Source organism: Parasteatoda tepidariorum, chromosome 5 (genome assembly GCF_982258835.1).
Source record: "Parasteatoda tepidariorum strain Cologne lab strain chromosome 5, Ptep-v5.0, whole genome shotgun sequence".
Taxonomy (NCBI): domain Eukaryota; kingdom Metazoa; phylum Arthropoda; class Arachnida; order Araneae; family Theridiidae; genus Parasteatoda; species Parasteatoda tepidariorum.
In genome coordinates this window covers 77,351,634-77,370,484 of record NC_141759.1, presented here as the reverse complement: position 1 = coordinate 77,370,484, position 18,851 = coordinate 77,351,634, and the positions used below count along the sequence as shown (strand labels likewise).

The window sequence follows — 18,851 nt, the reverse complement described above, 5'->3', positions numbered from 1 at the left end:
TTTGTTACCCTGTATTTACAAAAAAGATGTAAATTTTTTTAAAAGAAAAATTGTTATATGGATTTGAATGATTGTTTTGAATTCTCAGAATTTTGTGCATTTGCAATGTACCGAAGTTATTAACGAGCGAAGCGAGCTTGGTTTGCGAAGCAAACCATATCAGATTGCGTAGCAATTTTCGGAGGTTGGCAAGCGTTAGCGATCAGGGGCGCCGCCCACTTGTTTCTATAAATGCTACAAAAAACTTGTTCCCCTGTGTTATAATCATACCATGCATTTACAATTTTGTGCTTATATATAATTTTAACAAAATTTACAGTAAAAATAAAAATAAACAACATTTTATTCAAGTATTTTTTTCCACATAGTTGCCTCGACTGATGTTTTAACTTCAAACAAAACGTACATGTTTGAAGCAGCAGGGGAATAACAATTGAAGTTTCTATATAAATCTAACTTAATTAAAAAAGGTACAATGCTTAAAACGTGTTTTTGAGTCAAAATACAATTTCGTGTAATACATAATTTAAGCCATGTCATTGAAAATCGTATCAATAGTTCAAAAATTGATTCATTTTTTCTCTCAATACATAGGGACTAAACCAAGAAAAACAACCAAGATTATTTTCGAAATTTTAAATTACTCAATTCTCTTAGTGATTTAGAAAAAAAACTTGTGTTTTCATTATCTTAGACTTTAAGATGACGCAACAATATTTTTGTGTCCGTTATTCACAGCTACTTGGAATAATGTGTAGTTCTCCTCATTCCTTGCACCTGAAACTGCTAATTTTTCTTCAGATTGAAAATTCTGTAATTTGGATACTAACTTGACGTCTCCAATCGAAGCACCAACAAAAAGATCCTCCATAAGTTGTAGAAAATCAGAAATTTCTTTTACTGTAGTGTAATCTTTCGGCGTTTTACCATCCTTATTTCGTATGTTATACATGGCACCGTACTTTAGACAGATCTTGGCAATTTCAATGCTTGCAGCGACGTGCAATGCAGAATTACCATCGTTCTTTGTTTTTGCATTTACAAATGCAGTCAATTCATCGGGGCTATTTTCTTTTGTATGCATTAGAAGTTTTTCGACAATTTCAGCATGACCTTTGGAGGAAGCAATGTGCAAAGCCGTATTTCCCTTTTGGGTTGGATGCATAACATTACATCCATTCTGCAATGCATCGTTCACTAAAAATAAATGACCTTCACTCGCAGCAAAATGAAGAAAGGTCCTTCCTTCGGAATCAATAGTTGCTAAGTTCATCATTTCTTTAATAAGCGATTCGTTTGATGCTGGATTTTGTTTTGTTTTCTCCAAATCTTCTAAATCCGACAGACTTTGAACATTTGACATATCTATGTGATTTTTCATTTTTTCTATTTGCTGATCAAATTTTGAAACTGCTGAATGATTTTCTCCCAAAATAGCTTTTTGTCTCTCAACACTGTCTTTACAAATTTTGAAACCCTCTCTGCATTTACCGCTCTTGAATAAGAATCCTCCAATTGTCATTTCCGTATTTAAAGTGTCTATGTGCTTTGAACCCAAAATTTTTTTCTGAATGTCTAAAACTTCTCTTAACTCTTTAAGAGATTTATCTGTTAAATTTTGAAGGCATAATACACGCTTCGTGTTAAAAAGTGCCAACAGATTGTCCGAATGAAATGAAGATAATACTCTGTTATTGTACTCATAAACACACTTATAGCATGTCAGAGCTTCGTCGTATTTACCCAGGTGAGTTAAAGTATTGCCAAGACAATCCTGAGCTAGTACTGTCAGAGGATTGTCGGACCCAAACATTTGAGTAAACTTTTTAAGTGCAATGTTGTTTTTTTCCAGTGCATCTTGCGGCCGCTCTAGTGCACACAATATTTTCGTCATATGACATAATGTAGTCAAAGTTGGAGCATGATCTAATCCAAAAAGTTTGTTTTGTTCTGAGTAAACATCTTCGAAAATCTTTAATGACTCGGAAAATCTACCTAAGGTGTGGAAGACTGTTGCAATACAAAATTGCGTATATAAGGTACGACCGTCGCTGAGGCCAAAAAGCTCTTTCTTTTTTTGGAATATTTTCTCTAAAATATCAAGTGCTTGTTTATATTTTTGTTGCTTATACATTATAAATGCTAACATTTCATCAGATTCCAATGAAATTGGATTATCTAAACCAATATTTTGAGCTGTTTTCTTCTGAAAATCGTTTAAATTGGTTAAAGCTTCATCATAGTTTTCGTTAAGGGTTAACTTGATACATTCATCTCTTGATGTTTGATAGCTTTTAAAGAATATATTGTTTAGATGGCTTAATTTGGGAAAATCATTGAGCATAGCACAAGTTAATAGAGTTTTTCCTTCCTTGTTTTTTGCACACGCTACGGATTTTAGTGAATAAGAATTTTTCAAATTTTCTAGAGGACTTAAAATCTGAATATCGCAATTCAGAACACTTTTAAAAGCTTGATCTATTAACTTTAATAGATCAATAACATCCTTGCTTGAAGCTAGACCAAGAGGAGTTTTCCTGTCTGCTGTCATTGCATTATATATAGCACCGTTTTCTAGCAGTGTCTTAGCTGCTTCAAGTTTGCCATACTTTGACGCATAATGAAGTGGTGTGGCGTCGTTTTTTCCTCCAGCATTTGGTTTTCCACCATTTTCTAATAAAATTTGAATAATGTTATCATAACCTTTCCAGGCCGCATAATGTAAAAGTGTCGCATCTTTTAAATCCTTTGCATTGATGCAAGCTCCCTTTTCAATAAGTGATTTTAAATTGGAAATATTGTTGCATTTGACGGCCAGAAAAAGCTCCTTAATCATTCGTAACGTTTTTTTAATACTTTCATTATCAGTAAGAACCAAGGGCGTATTATGAAAGATGTCGTCAACGCAGTCATACTGTGCACCATTGTCAAGAAGTACTTTGAGTACTTCATCAAAACCAAATTTTGTGGCTAAATGAATTGGTCTTATTCCATCATCTCTAGATTCATTGACATTTATTCCATTTTCAATTAAATATTTAACAATTTCTGTTTGACCTGTTTCAGCTGCATAGTGAAGTGACGTCCTATTTTGATTGCCTCGTTCTAATAAAATTTTTTCATCGATTTGAATAAAGTATTTAATAATATTCAAATTGCCATTTCGAATTGCTGAGTGTATGGGTTTTGAGCCTTCACAATCAGCTATATTTATGGTGGCATTTTTGCTTATAAGAAATTTTATGATGTCTAGGTGACCACGTTCAGCAGCTATATGTAAAAAAGTGTATTTGCCGTCTAATTTTTCATTTACGTTTACATTTGTATTGTCGAAAAATATTTTCACTAAGTTCAAATGACCTTGCCATACAGCCAGCTCAGTGGGTCTAGGATATTTTGTAGTCACTTTATTGAAATCTGCTCCCCTATCTAACAATATTTTTATGATTTTGGAATGACCTCGCGTAGTTGCTATATGCAAAGGTGTGCAATCATGTATCATCTTCAAAGACAATGTTCACATCAGCTCCATGCTTTAACAAAAGAGATACAATATCATCAAAACCACCCTGAATTGCCAAAGGCAAATAATTGTTAACGTCAGCTAATTTAGAAAATTTCTTTTTGTCTAAGAAGCAAGACACTAATCGTTCCATGCCTTTGAAGGTAGCGACTTCAAGTAAAGTTTCACGTTTACCTAGAAACTGTTTCTCGATATCAGTTGACTCTTTTTGGAGAAGAATTATGCATATATCCTGGTTACCTTGCACTAGAGCTTTAAAGAGTGGGTCACCATCATTTACGTCCGCTCCTTTACTAATTAAAAATCGTGTTAATTTAGCATTATTGTTTTTTGAAGACAAGCATAACACAGTATCGTTTTTTAATGTTTTAGATTTTAAAGAACATTTTCCACTCGCTATCAGCATATCAACTATCTTAAGATGATTGCTGTCAACAGCGTAATGTAAGGGTGTAAATCCTTGTTTGTCTTGGATATCAATGTGGGTCATTAAATCGATTAAATGCAGCACGATTTCAGTAAAACCGAAACTGCAAGCTAAGTGCAACGGTGTTCTGCCAAAACTATCTCTAACTTCAAACTCTGATCCTTTTTCTAAAATATTTTTGAAAATGCCAAGCCTGCTTGATTGAATTAAATTATGTTTACTTTCTATACTATTTAATTCGCAATAGTCGTCCAGTAGGACCAGGTGTGCAGAATTTAAAGCACATAAGTGCAATAAAGTTTGCCCTATATTGTTAACGGAATGAATATCAGCTGATGCCAATAATAGTTTATCAGCTATCTCAAAATAACCTAGTAGTATGGCAACACTCAAAGGTGCTAAACCACTTTTATTTGAAGCATTAATATCAGCTCCACATTCGATTAGCCGACTTACGATATCTACGGAACCATTAAGTACGCTTAGATGAAGAGGAGTGTTACCATTATCATTTTTTGCATTAATGGGCGCTTTGTTATCAATTAAAATATTAATCAGTTCCAAATTTTTGTGTTGTATGGCAAACTCAAATAAAGAAGTATCATTCTTTGCAGCATCTTTAATGCTTAAACCGTATTTTGGTAGCGATTTTAATACATTTATATGTCCTTCCTTAATGGCTATATGAAAAGGTAAATGTTGTCGATTTCCTAAAGCATTTATGTCTGCACCATGCATCAATAAAACTTCAACAGTACATGAGTGTCCATTGCAAGCAGCGTAATGAAGTGGGCAGTTATCAAAGGAATCTTTAGCATTTATGTGTGCTCCTTTTAAAATCAATGTTTCAACAGTTTTCATTTGACCAGTATAAGAAGCTAGGTGTAAGGGCGTGAGCAAATTGTCAGCTTCAGAGTTAACATCTGCTCCTCTATTAAGAAAATAAATTACCATTTCTTGAAGGCTCATTCCTGCTGCAACATGCAAGAAAGTTAAATTTCCTGAATTTCGGATCGAATTTATATCTTCTATATGAGGAAGAAATAAATCTACAATTTTTATATTGTTATTAATCACAGCTTTATAAATTGTCGTATGAAATAGCGGCCCAACATCAATTGTACCCATGTGTTGAAGTAAAGTTTCTACAACGTCAAAACAACCATTTTCTGTCGCAATATGAAGGGCTGTTTGATTTTGTTTGCATTTGTCATGAACTGATATTTTTAGCTCCTCAATTATATAATTAACTATGTCTACACGACCCATAGCTGCAGCGACGTGGAGAATATTTCTATAGCGGAAATCAGTAATATTTGGATTTAATCCACGGTTAATTAAGAGTTTTATATTATCAATATTAGATGATTTTGAAGCAAAATGCAACGCTGTCATCAAATCGCTGTCTCTTCCGAAGATATCAGCTCCTTTTTTTATCCAGTGCATCACATCATTGAAGGAGCCATTAGAAAAAGCACAAAACAGTCCTTCTTGATTTTCAACAATAGATTTTGCATTCGATCGATTCATTTTGTGTTTGATGGTAAAATTTGCTTTTCGATAGATATCATGCTTGATAATCTTCACAGCAAATAAAAATATTGACTGAGTTGAATCCATTGAAATATCAACAACAGGATTTCCATGTGCTAAGTAATTCCTTAGATATCTGCCAACTAATAGAGGATCATCTTCGTCAGATATCTGACTAGTTATTAAATAATGATCAGAATCCTCTAAGCTAGCCAAAAGTGATAATATAAGCATTTCAATTTCTACCTGTATTTTGAAATTACTTTTATACCTAAGAAATGATTCCACGTTGTTTTCAGATAGATTATGCTTGTTTATAATTTTCCTTAAAGCTGCTATATCGTATGACAGGATATCCTGATAACATGTGGTTGATGACTTTTTTATTTTTCTCATATTATCAATAGTTATTTTTTTAGTTTTGGTAAAGTTCTTTTTAAGTTTTTGTAGGTTTTTAATTTCCTGCCCTTCACTATTAAACATGTAAAATAATTCGGAAATTATAGAGTTGAATTTCAATGAATCACTTTCTTCTATTTTATCTTTTATGCTCTTGGCTAACTGATATAGCAATAATCCCAGTCTGCTCTTGCCTTGCAACATGGTTTTAGGTTTCAGTTCTTTTAGTTTTTCTCTAATAAAATTCTTTACTCCAGACATCAAACAACCGCCCATTTGACTCTCAACATTGTGTGCAGTTCTTAACAACGTCATGGTCAATTCAAATTCATTCTCTGAATTTTTCAAATGACTCTTTTCAAAAGTAATGATATCTTCAATTTTTGAGAAGATAGTTTCTTCAAAATGTGATTTTTCCTTTACAATTTCGCTTAAATCAGATATAAGCTTTTCCAATGTATTCATAATAGCGTTACTTGGTAAAATGTTTGTTAAATCAGGCTTAATAGAAAACATTCGAATCATACAAAGAATCTCATTGAATTCATTCATGTCTTCACATGCACAAACTCTCTCCAACAAAGTTCTGACAGTATTAATATTTATTTTTTGAAGTGCTAGTGTGATTCCGTGGTCTAAATTTTTCACGTCATTCTGAACAAATGTGTAAAATTCAGAACCATACATTTCTTCAATGTCTTTACAGGTTGTTAAAGGAAAACCATGCGAAAAGGAATCTCGTAAACATTTTAAAATTGCATTAGTTTTGTCAGGTATAAACAACATCAATATGTCATTTGTTTCAGAAGACAGTTTAGGCGATTCTAGTGTATTTTTCAAATTCTCTCCCAAAACTTGCAGAGCTCTAACAATGACAGTTTTCCCGCTGTTTTCGAGACTGTTCACTTCTGTCACTATGTCGACATACTTATTAATAACATTGAGAGATTCATGATCACGAATTATTTGATAATTTTGGTAAAATTCCTCAAAATGTGGATATTTGGAAATTATGCAGCTTACCACATCATCACGTTTTATTTTTTCAGGAAGCTCTCTCAACACTTGTTTGTCTATAAGATTAATTTCTTTTGTTTCATTGGCCAGGCACTCACAGAAATTTTTAAGGTATTTTACAAAGTCATTCTCTGTTACAAAGCAGTTGATGTAACTTCCTTTATTACTCAGATACCGGATGAAGGAGATTAAGTGAAATTCCATCTCTTCCCAAGGAATTCTATCATATGTAGATTTCAGTCTTTTTTTGGATAACATTATATTCTGAGCTATTTGTTTCGCTAAGAAAACCATCTGATACTTTGATTCGCTGTTTTTATACATCGCTTGAACTAAACCACTGTACTCCAAAATAAGTGACAAACTTTCTTGGATATCATCGTGAGAATAATCAGTTGAGTCTGATGGAATGACTTGCTCAAAGTAGTTGTCTAGCAAAAAGCTGTGTATATACATTTTCATTTCGGTTGATACATCAACATTTTTTAGCATTAACTCATTCAAGCTGTTTGACAGGAGAATATACAGCTCTTGGATGTGTGTCGAAAAATAATCCAATGGCCACTTCTTCATCAAAACCTCTAAAAGCTGCGTATTTCCTGTTCGTACTGCGTAATAAAAGGCGTTGTGACATTCATCATCATTATCGGCAGGCGAAGGAAAAGTTCCATCGTCTTTACTGGAGAGATTTCTCAAAATAGAAGGACTTTCACTGAGCACGTGATTCAAGATTTCCAATCGGTTGTATTTGCAAGCCATTATTATCACATTAGACTTTATAAAAGGATTGTCGTCTTTATCAAGGCGAGACATTAAGTCTGGAAAAATGTTCAAATCACTCAGTAATGCCAAGATGCGACATAATTCTCGAAATATTGCTTCATCATTAGTTTTAATGGAATTTTTTATCGCTAGTAAAGTATTTATGCAAATACGATTCTGATTTTCTTCATTGTATTGCTGAAGCTGGTCAATGGTTGCAATTTCTGTTTCCGTTAGCAACTTGAATAACTTCTGTGCTTCACTATCGAATTTCAAATTTGTTTTATTCATCATAGATGGTTAAACTGTTGGAGGAAAAAAGAATATTTCATTCACAAACTTGAAAATTACATAGAATGTCATAACTTGAATGAAAGATTAAATTAAAGTTCAGGAAATATTTTTGAAGAAAGAGATTTATAATAGGTTCATAAATTATTTTACCTTAGAAATTAGCAAGAGATGGATCTGCCGGAAAGATTTGTTTTCTTCATTGGGGTTTGACACATTCCTGAAAATATTATCATTTTAATTTTAAAAATGAAATAAAATTGAGAAAAATTTCGTTTAACGTAACAAGATTGCTAAAAAGAATATTAACTAGTTACATTGTCCAAGTCATTATTTTCGTTGAAAAATGCTTGAATTGTAATCATACAAATTTTTACATTGTTTTAAACTGTAATATTTAATGGTAAAATACTACATTTGAGCAAATTTTGTCAAATATTCTCTGAGTTAACAAAATTTAAAAAGCTGTATTTTTAAATTTATTTCTCCAACAGTGTTTAACCAATAGCGTTCAAATTTTGGAATTTTTCGTTTCAGAATAAAAAGATAAGTATAGTTAAAATATGTATTCTTTGCAACTCACATATTTTTTAAATTTTATGAAATATTTTTAAAAAAATTAATAAATTACAAATGATATTTTCTATGGGGAATTATCCTTAAAAAATAAATTACATAATGGCAAGCGAAAATAGTCGATTGCTTTTAAACTTCCCGGGATGTGGCGATATTGACATTTGATGGTCGAAATTCCGATATATTGTCAAAGTAGGTTTTACAGCTTGATTTCGAAACTTAATGAAAAACGCTAATTAATTATTTCATTTTATAATTGTCGTTGAACAGCCGACCCAATTTTTGAATCTACGACTTCTAATGTAGCCTTGTAATTTTCTACTCCGCATCTTTGTAATTTTGAACCCAATACAGAAGATAAAGAAACTCCTGAATCAAGTATTGGGTAAAATATGTCTTTGTGGAGAACTTTTTGATGGAAATCATCCACATTTGCGTTACATCGAGATTAAAACCACGAGAGCCTCTCATGGTTACCCTGGTGGAAAGGAGACTCTAACCAATGATCCTTCAACCACTGAGCATATTTTACTTCAGTACTGTGGCTAGTGCGAGCCGGGAGCGGAATTCGCATAGACAACCATCGCTGTGTTTCAAAATTTGAGACTTTTTCTGAACAAATTATCAAAATTTTCAGTCTCATTTATTCTTTTGCTATTTTCTTCTCTGTTTCGTAATTGAGGCGCTATTATTTCTTAATCAGTTTTCTAGAAATTTTTTCATCGGTATTCTCCTTTACTTCCATTTTGTAGATTCCTTTCACTGCACTTGTGAAAGCTTTTGTGTCATTTACTTCATTCAAAACATTTTGTGCTGCCATCTACTGGAAACATATGTTAGAATTTTGTCTTTGGGCATCAGTTTACACAATCATTAAGAAATTAGTTTATTAGTGACAGCATTATTTATTTTTAAACACATGAATCGCAATTTAAAGAAAATTCTTAAGTGATACTTCTAAAAGAAAACGGGATTTTATGAATAGTCGTTACAGAGGCAGGGTCACTGTGATGGGAGTTCGCACTAAAGAGCTACGGTTGTTTTGAAAAGATACGCGTTAAGATGCGTTAATTTTTGTTCTGACTGCAATCAAACCTTAAATTCTGACTAAAAATAGAAAAATCTAACAGTAGATCCACTTCAATTATGGTTTATTTTCAGGACAAATATTATAAGTGTTTAATATTCTTAATTATAAATTATTCTTCATTATAAATACCTTTCTCCTGTATTTCAATACACTTCAATTTGTGGCATACATGCTATTTTGCGTTTTCAAGTCGTAAGTGAAAACTATGGATATCATATTTATTATTTCCATACCCTCAATTGTTGCCCCAATTTTAATACGATTCAATTTGTTGCCTTCTGAACACTTTAATTTGTTACTTAATGAAGACTTTAGTTTGTTTCGTACTGGACATTTTAATTTATTGCCAACATGCTACGTGCCATTTCAACGCGTAAGAGAACCCGTGCTCAACATGTTGAACATTTCCATACCTTCACTTACTTCTTCTTTTTCAATACGCTTCAATTCCTTGACTACTGAACACTTCAATTTGTTGCATACATGCTATTTTGCGTTTTCATGTCGTAAGAGAAAACTGTGGATATCATAGTGAACATTTCCATAATTGTTGCAGCAATTTTAATTTGTTGCCTTCAATGTGTTGCCATCTATAGTCTTTAATTTGACTTCATTTGTTTAAGACTTCATTTATAGCGCACTGTGCATTTTAATTTGTTGCAAGTAGTAAGAATCGTTGTCAAGTCGTAGGAGAAAACTATGGATATCATATTCAACATTTCCATACTCTCAATTGTTGCCTCAATTTCAATACAATTCAATTTCCTGTGTATCGAACACTCTAATTTGTTTCATACTTGTATTTTGTGTTTTCATTTTGTAAGAGAAAACTTTGAACTCCTTGTTAAACATTTCAATACTCTCATTTGTAACATGAATTTCAAAACACTTCAATTTATAGTTCTGTTTCAATTTGTTGTTGTGATTATTTTGTAAAATTATGGAAATTCAGTAGTGGTTGGAGAGTTTTAATTTCCCAACCTTTAAGGCCAAACCTGCACGATTTAGCGGTGAGATATATAAACCCAATATATGCATAGTAGTAATATATTCATGTTTTCTAAAATCTAAGATCTTAATTTTGCCAATATCCATTGCAAACATAAAATTAAATCTTAAATTTAATAATGTAATATAGTGCTTATTGATTATGTTTTATTTCTTAGATTATTATTAATAACATCATTTATTTCCAAACACTTTTTACGTTTTATACTATTTATACAAGCAGAAAAAGGGTTTAGCAAATCTTTTTCAATATTGTTTTCTATATCGTTACTTCTAATTACATTAATTTTTTTTATAATTTTTCTTTCCTTTCCCTATAATTACTTTTTCCTATATATTCCTTTTGCTATCATTTTTAGAAACGGAACAAATAAAAACATTGTCTCTATTCATGCATTTTTAATAAAGAGTGCCAAAGCACTATAGAGTGCCAAATTTTATATGTTATTTGAATAATATCCTAGGATGAATGCATCGCCGTTAATCACTTTACGTTTGAACTATTTTTTTTTTCAAGAAAAAAATTTCCATTACTTCAGGTATACTTCGAAGAAATAACAGGTTAATCTAAACAGTGGTTATTTTCTATTGCTTTTAGATTGCTGTATCACTTTATATTTAAACTACCCCTTTTTGCATACCACTGAAAAACTTGTTTAACCAAAGATAATTCTAATGAAAAAAAATTTCCAAGATAAATTGCTTTTTAGGTATACTACTTTTTAATATAATTACTAAACAACAAAATAAACGATTTAAATGAAATCAGCCTAATAATTTCTGAATTATAAAATTTTCAAGAACTGTAGGTGTTAGGATTTGACTTCAAAATTATATAGTTTAAGCTCAAGTAAAAAATGTGTGTTTCGAGGAATAAAATTCTTTCCCCGAACATTATTAAATTACTAACGTTCAAAAAACGGGGAAAAAATCATAAATAAAGTGCATAAATAAACAGACTACAGTTTCTGCTTCTATAAACAAGAACCTTCTTCGATGCTGGAACATCCAATAGACAAGTAAAGGGATAAACACGTGCAAAATAGTTTAACCAATCAGGACAGATGAACAAGTGTGAAGAGTAAAGGCAGAGGGTCTTTGTTGACGTTTCTTTTCAAATCCACCATTAATAAAATAATTCAATCAATTGGACAACTTATAACACGGAATATTAGTATGGAAGTACAAGTAGCTGGTATGTTTTCTTTACAAGTGGATACGACGCAGGATATTTCATGCAAAGATCAATGCTCAATTATAGTACGAGATGTGAAAGACGATCGTGTATATGAAAGACTTCTCGCTGTTGTAGAGTGTAAAATCTTCAACTGGACAGAATATGTTTTCTTTAGTGGATTCAGTTTTAAAGTCTTGTAATATAGATATAACAAAGTGCATCGGCAATTCAGCTGACTGGGGAGCAAATATGCAAGGTGAATATAAAGGATTTTCTTCATGGCTTTTAAAAGAGTCCCCTAGTCAAATTCATGTTTGGTGTTATGCATATGTCTTAAATTTAGTTTTAGGAGATGCCACGAAGACACTAATTGAAAGTGCATCGTTTTTCAGCCTATTAAATAGCGTCGCATTATTTTTCCGTGAATCATACCAACACGTGAACTTCTGGGAACAAAGTAACGAGCACGGAAATAAAAAAAGGCTCGCAACTATTGGAGAAACACGTTGGTGGTCCAAAGATTCTGCATTAAAGAAAATTTTTGGTTCATTTTCAAACTCAGATTCAACTATAAATCAGTTATATGTCACATTGATTAAAGTTTAAAAACTATACAACAAAATTCAAATTTCATGCCAGATATCCGTGCAAAGGCAAAAATATTTTTAGAATCATTTTGCAAGTATGAAACAGTAATCACCGCCAAAATATTCTCATGAATATTTGAATTAACTACACCGCTCTCCCAATATTTGCAAATCTCCGGTTTAGACATCTTAAAAGCTTTTGGGATGGTATCACAAACGTGTTCAGAACTAAACAAAAATAGTGAGATATTTTGAAGGTGTACAAAAAGTTACAGATGATTTTATTATTCGGGCAAATAAGGAATTTGAAGAAACTGAAATAGAAATTCAAGCAAAGTTTCCACAAAAGAGATTGAAGAAAAGAAAATTGATGCCAGGTGAGGCAGCGTCGAATGAAATAGTTTTTGATGATAAAGCCACTGCATTTAAGATAAGCGTTCATAATATTATTTTCAGCACAGTTGTAGCGTCAAAAAACATCACCTGATACAACAGAAAGCCTCCACATGGTTTTCTATAAGTAGTCCGCGCAGACTATTTAAAAAGTGAACCAGTTGTGCGCATGGATCCCATATTCTATTCTAAAGTTGACTGAGAGAAATGTATCATATATATTTGAGAATTAAATCTGTAGTGGTAAACAAGTGAAAAAGACAAACCAATAATAATATTCATAAATTAAACAAATTTTTAGATATATATTTGCTACCACTCTCTTATTTTTACTAGATTTTCTATTAAAGGACTCTTTCGTAAACTGGTTTATCTTCATAGTGGTTTGCTCGTCCGATCAAACCACTATGAAGGTATACCTATAAAAACCTATAAAAACCGTGTGGAGGCTTTCAGTTGTAGGAGGTGAAGGGCGTTGCCTAAGCCATCCAGTTAAAAACATGATAATGATGAAACTTTTTACCAGAAATTGAGAGCATGATCAATTATTTATCAAACCTTTTGTATATCCATGAATTATTTCCATGTTCAGATGCGCAAAATTATTTCAATTATTTTGTTTAAACATCTCCGCTTTTTACTATCAAGAAAAATATTTTCTTAACCAGCTAAAGTTCTGTAATCGACAGAGGGAATTATTTTATATACATTACGGTAGACTCTACCTTGCTTCTGAAAGAAAAAATCCAATCAGTAAAATATTTACGGACCCTCAAACGTGTGATGTTTGGGTAAAATATATCTTCCAGTTGTAGTAAATTAAATTAGAAGATTTTAAAACAATTTATAGTTTTTAAAACACTAAGCCTCATCATTACACTTCACTTTACTTTGCGCTATAAGATTCTCCGTAGAATCTTAATTACCAGGTGATACTATACAGTTTTATTATTAAGCACACTGAAACCGGTTTGCAGTTGTTTATGTGCGTGTATCAATTTGTTAACATTGTAATGCAAAACGTAAAAATAAACAAAGATAAGAAGTACGTAAAAAATCTCCTGAATAAAAACCCATTACTTGCATGTTTAAATATAAAAGTATTACGCATAAACTCGTGCAAAACATGTAAATATTAAATAAAAACACAATGCCTCAAATTATTTGGTCTAATTAATATAAAATACTAATATAATACCTGGTATGATTAATATTCCATACTTCGAATTTATATCTTATATCGTCTAATTTAACCAATTGATACACGAACGTATGCGAGTGAAAACCAGTTTCACTCGCTTGAAAACAATAAAACTGTATATTATCATCTGATAATTAAGATTTTGGGGCATTCATATGGGGTTCATTCATATGGGGTTTCATTCATATGGGGCGTCTAACAATTTGGCCAATGACCGTTTATCGGTTTAAATCGTTTATATGTAGTGTTAAACAAAATTCTGTTTTTTTTAATTAAATAAAATATAAATAAATTACCTTTGCTATACTAGTTTCCTCAGAGGAAATTATTTTCCGTAACTACGGAAAATAAGTAGTTCATAGTTGGGGAGTATAAGTTTGTACTTCAGCGTTTCATCCTTCCTAAAAAAGAGGAACCACTCCTTTAAAAGAACTATTGGCACAAATCGGTTTAACATACAACCATGTGATCTTCGTGCATTTATTTGTTTACTTAATTTATATGTAATCATGCTCAATACCATCTCTAGAAAAGGTATTATCCAATTGCTTAAATAAAAAGAATGCATTTTGATATTACTTTCAAATTTAAAATGTAACGAAAAATTTATAAAAGTTGGCGATAAAAACGCTTAAAAATATTTTGGAACTTTTATTTAAAGGTCTTACGTATAGTTGCAGTCATATATGGCAACGTTACTTTTAAAAAGTAACGAGTAAAAGTACAAGTATTTTTAAATAAAGTAACGAGTAAAAAGTACAAGTATTTTTAAATAAAGTAACGAGTAAAAAGTAAAAAGTTCTCATTTTAAAAAGTAACGAGTAAAAAGTACAAGTAAAAGTACAAGTACTAATCAAAAAAGTAACGATTTAAAAGTACATTTCTAGGAAATCGGAATCTCAAAAAAACCTAAAATTTTATTGAATAATATTCAATAAAATTAATGTTTTTGCAAAATTGTTGTTATTTATTTAATTATTTTTAATTTTGAAAATTATGAACGTTAATCTATATTATATAAAACGGTAATAAGTTCGTATGTATGTATGTATCAATAAAACAGATGATATTTCTTTTCTCGCGCTGGCAACAGTTTTCATTTTTAATTGATTGGATTCGGCACGCAAGAGTACGTAGTGAGCAACCAGATAACAATAACCAGAGTGAACATTATCAGGTTGTTCAATTGCGTATAATATAAAAAAACACAACTACTTCCACTTAGTAGGAATAACATTTACCATGACGCAATGCTAAATTCTATGCCACTATCCACATAAATGCCACTATCCACATAAATCAATTATTAAATTATTAATCAAAAATCGAATATCAATTACTTTTCTTCATAATGCAATAAAATCTGGCGAGCAGCTATTTAAACGATCAAACACTTCGTTTGTTTATTTGTGGCTTGAAGTTAGGCTCGCAGAAAATGCCGTTCATGGGTTAAATTTAGTAGGAATAACACAACCTGTGACGTAGGCTATAGTATACCCAATTCAGATTCATGAACTAAAAACATGACAATATTTAATTTAAACTCAATTAGGAATTAATTAATTGAAGTGAGAATGCTTTAAAAAGCCGCTGTTGAATTGATATTTTTCTACTGGGAGCTACCTTAACGTCTAAAAAACGTGTGTTTGTATTGAATGCATTGAATTTTTTTATAATTCGCGTTTATTTATGCATTGAATTTTCACGGTGTAAAATGCAGAATATTAGTGAAGCAATATTTGATAATTTATTTTGCTAATATGTCTCTTAATTAGCTAATGTTTTGATTTTTTCACCATGTACAATCTAAATAGCTAATATACTTTTTTAAAAGCCAATAAGAACATTGGTAGAATTCATCTACATAAGTACAATACTATGTCTTTGATGATAAAATACTATGTCTTTGATGATAAAATACTATGTCTTTGATGATAATATATTATGTCTTTGTGCTAGAACATTGTGTTCATTGGCGAGCGAGCGCAGCGAGCCATGGTTCACGGCGTGAACCACATAGGATTGCGTAGCAATTCTCGGGGGTTGGCGAGCGTTAGCGAGCAGGGGGCGGAGCCTCCTTGTTTATTTTTAAATTCTTAAGAATATTATAATATAATTTATAATATAATCGTATTATATAATTTTAAAATCAAATACAATTTTAATATCAAACTTTTTATGGATTTGCACGAAAAGAAATTTTATCTATTGATTTTAATTTTTAGTTTATTATTTTTATTTAAATTACCATTGATTTAAAATTGTTTTACTCTATAGAAACGCGTTGTAAAAGCACAAACATAAACAAAGCAAACAGGGGGTTTCGGATAGCTTTGTGATCGTTGAGCTAGTAAAAGATAATTGAATGTGCAGTATAATTTGAAGCAGAACAGTCTACAGTTTTACTTGTAACAATGGCTAATACTGAAGTCATGCGAGAGAATCATTTTCCGAACATTTCTGCCTAACGGAATAATTAAAATTTGTAAACGAATTTTAGTATCAGCGGCTAAATTAATACCTTCGAGTTTTCAAGAGTTAAAATAGTAATTATAATAGTTTTCAATTGCACAAATAGTTTTGAAGTTCTTAGAGATTTGACTGGGCGTTGTTTGACAAGGTCGGGTATAAACGTAATTTTAGTAAAAAATATACTAGGTAAAAATGGATATAGTAAAACATCTGTTAAAACAAAAATGTATTATTAGTGAGTTCAAAAAGAAAATTGAAAAACGCAATAACAAAATCCCAAATTTTTTATTTAAAATGTATTAAATAAATACATAAAACTCGAAAATGAAGGAAAATAACTTGCTAATTAATATTTTTATTCACTTTGCAAAATAATTGCATTTCGAAAGTGGTGTCACTGAGTCTGCTGCAAGAATTTCTCAGAACGTGCTTAGCCACGCTGAATAAGCGCTCTACTAAATGTCAAGGTATTTAAACACAAAGTTAGCTGTGAATGCATATATATTGCACATTAATTTTACAAATAAAAAAACAGAATTTTTTTTTTAAATGTATTTTTTTTTAGAAAGTTCACCGAGTTTTGAAAAAAAGAAACGATTTCATTCGATATTTCCGTTACAAATACTTGTAATTTTTCTTTAAAAAAGTAACGAAAGTACAAATGAAAGTTCTAATTTTATAAAGTAACGAAGTATAAGTAAAAGTACGTACTTTTTACTTGTACCGGTGGTACAAGTAACGAAAGTAAAAGTACTGCCGTATATGGTTGCTGTCAAACAATTTAACATGTACCTCATTTTTGTGAGCACAAAAAATTAAAACAAATAGTATTGATATAATTAAATTGTAATAAAATGATGTAATAAACAATTAATCTTACCTCATGTAATAGTAGTTGTTACAGTCACCCTATCGATTTCTGTGCGAATTGAATAAAATAATTCTTTACAAAAAGTTTTCGTAGAAAAGTGATAGCTTCAACTGATAAATAACCTTTCTGTTGCATATAATAAGTGAATAAAAATTTAAAGCGTTGATAAAAAAATATCAATATGCATATCATATCTTTTTGTTGTGTACATGACAATTATAAATCTGACTTAAATAATGATCCCCCCCTTTTTAAATGAATTGCTCAGTGCAATACATTTATATGGCTGTTTGTACTCTGAAAAAGAGAAAAGAACTGGTAATAAAGTCAGCTTACACACCATTCGGATTTTCATTCTAAAATTATCGTAAAATAACTAGCAGCATCCAGTTAGTCGAGAAATTTACTGTAAGAAACATTTTTTACCTTTATGGTTTTGGAGCCACTTACCCGTTGAGCAGTTTTCCCATTGAGCAGTTTTCATCCATTACATAGTCTTATTTGGAAGACATTTAAAAAATAAACCCATTTCATCAATATTGAAAACATCATTTTAACTGTATCCTTGAAGTAAATTTGGTAACGTTTCATTTAACCACTGCTCACATACTTCAAGAGGGACAGCTTTAGCTTCTCCATGAAGAGTGCGAAAGACATTGTGTGTGTTGCAAAGGAAGGGGCAAGATATCAGCTCCTGGGTTTTTTTCTTGCATAAAAAGATCCAAAAAAATCGAGTTAAAGGGAATAAAATTCGAGTAATCGAGAATAATTAACATGAAATTTAAGATAAAAGGGTCGGGACCTCATAAAAAAATTGAGTTATAATAATATTCGAGTTATAGCGAATTGACTATATATATATATATATATATATATATATATATATATATATATATATATATATATATATATATATATGAAATAACGGTGGAGCCACACCGTTATTTTTTAGTTAATTGAGAGTCAGAGCAACATGATTAACGAGTAAAGTTTCGGCATAATCTTTTTTATTTAGCTAAACGATGGTGAAATAGCAGTTTCACCCCTCTCCAGACGGAGAGGGAGAGACAGAGTTACAGTCAGATCTGGCGAAGTTTAGTTGGTAAACATTATACACCAAAAAAGTCACGCAAAAACATTGCTCCTGCATTTTATAGGATGATTAAGAGTTGTGAAGAGGTTAGTCATATTGCCTTTTTCTGTATTCTTACGCCTCATCAATTTATTTATTACTCATAGCAAATCGTTTAACCTTTCCTTATATGGAAGTGAAAGATCTTAAAATAACTTCTCTTTTGAAGTATAAATCTAATTATTATTCATTGGCATGTTTTTAGCCTTGAAGTCCCAAAATAGAATTTCTACCCTTATCTTTCACTAAAGATATTTTATGAAAACGAATGAAGTTTTAATGCTTTTATTAATACAAAAGTATTTAATTTTTGTATTACATCCCCCCCCCCAAATTTTTTTTTTTGTAAGCCAAAAAAAAATAATAATAATAAAATTTAGAATACTATGAAT

The 18,851-nt window shown here is 31.1% G+C and overlaps 2 protein-coding genes across 2 annotated transcripts; both read right to left on the bottom strand.

The window, feature by feature from the left end:
- Window positions 1-327: 327 nt before the first annotated feature.
- LOC147809532 (uncharacterized) lies at window positions 328-3,516 on the bottom strand. The gene has a single exon (XM_087164326.1). The coding sequence runs from the start codon at window positions 3,500-3,502 to the stop codon at window positions 698-700; it is 2,805 nt and encodes a 934-aa protein (XP_087020452.1). The 5' UTR covers window positions 3,503-3,516; the 3' UTR covers window positions 328-697.
- On the bottom strand, window positions 3,489-17,385 carry LOC107440005 (uncharacterized). The gene is made up of 4 exons (XM_087164325.1): window positions 17,337-17,385; window positions 14,281-14,385; window positions 8,106-8,172; window positions 3,489-7,966 (listed from the first exon to the last, which is right to left on the bottom strand). The coding sequence occupies exon 4, from the start codon at window positions 7,953-7,955 to the stop codon at window positions 3,492-3,494; it is 4,464 nt and encodes a 1,487-aa protein (XP_087020451.1). The 5' UTR covers window positions 7,956-7,966; window positions 8,106-8,172; window positions 14,281-14,385; window positions 17,337-17,385; the 3' UTR covers window positions 3,489-3,491.
- Between the last annotated feature and the right edge of the window lie 1,466 nt (window positions 17,386-18,851).

Bases quoted from the DNA above. Each gene is read 5' to 3' on its own strand.
- LOC147809532 (XM_087164326.1), bottom strand. From the start codon at position 3,502: ATGATACATGATTGCACACCTTTGCATATAGCAACTACGCGAGGTCAT.
- LOC107440005 (XM_087164325.1), bottom strand. From the start codon at position 7,955: ATGATGAATAAAACAAATTTGAAATTCGATAGTGAAGCACAGAAGTTA.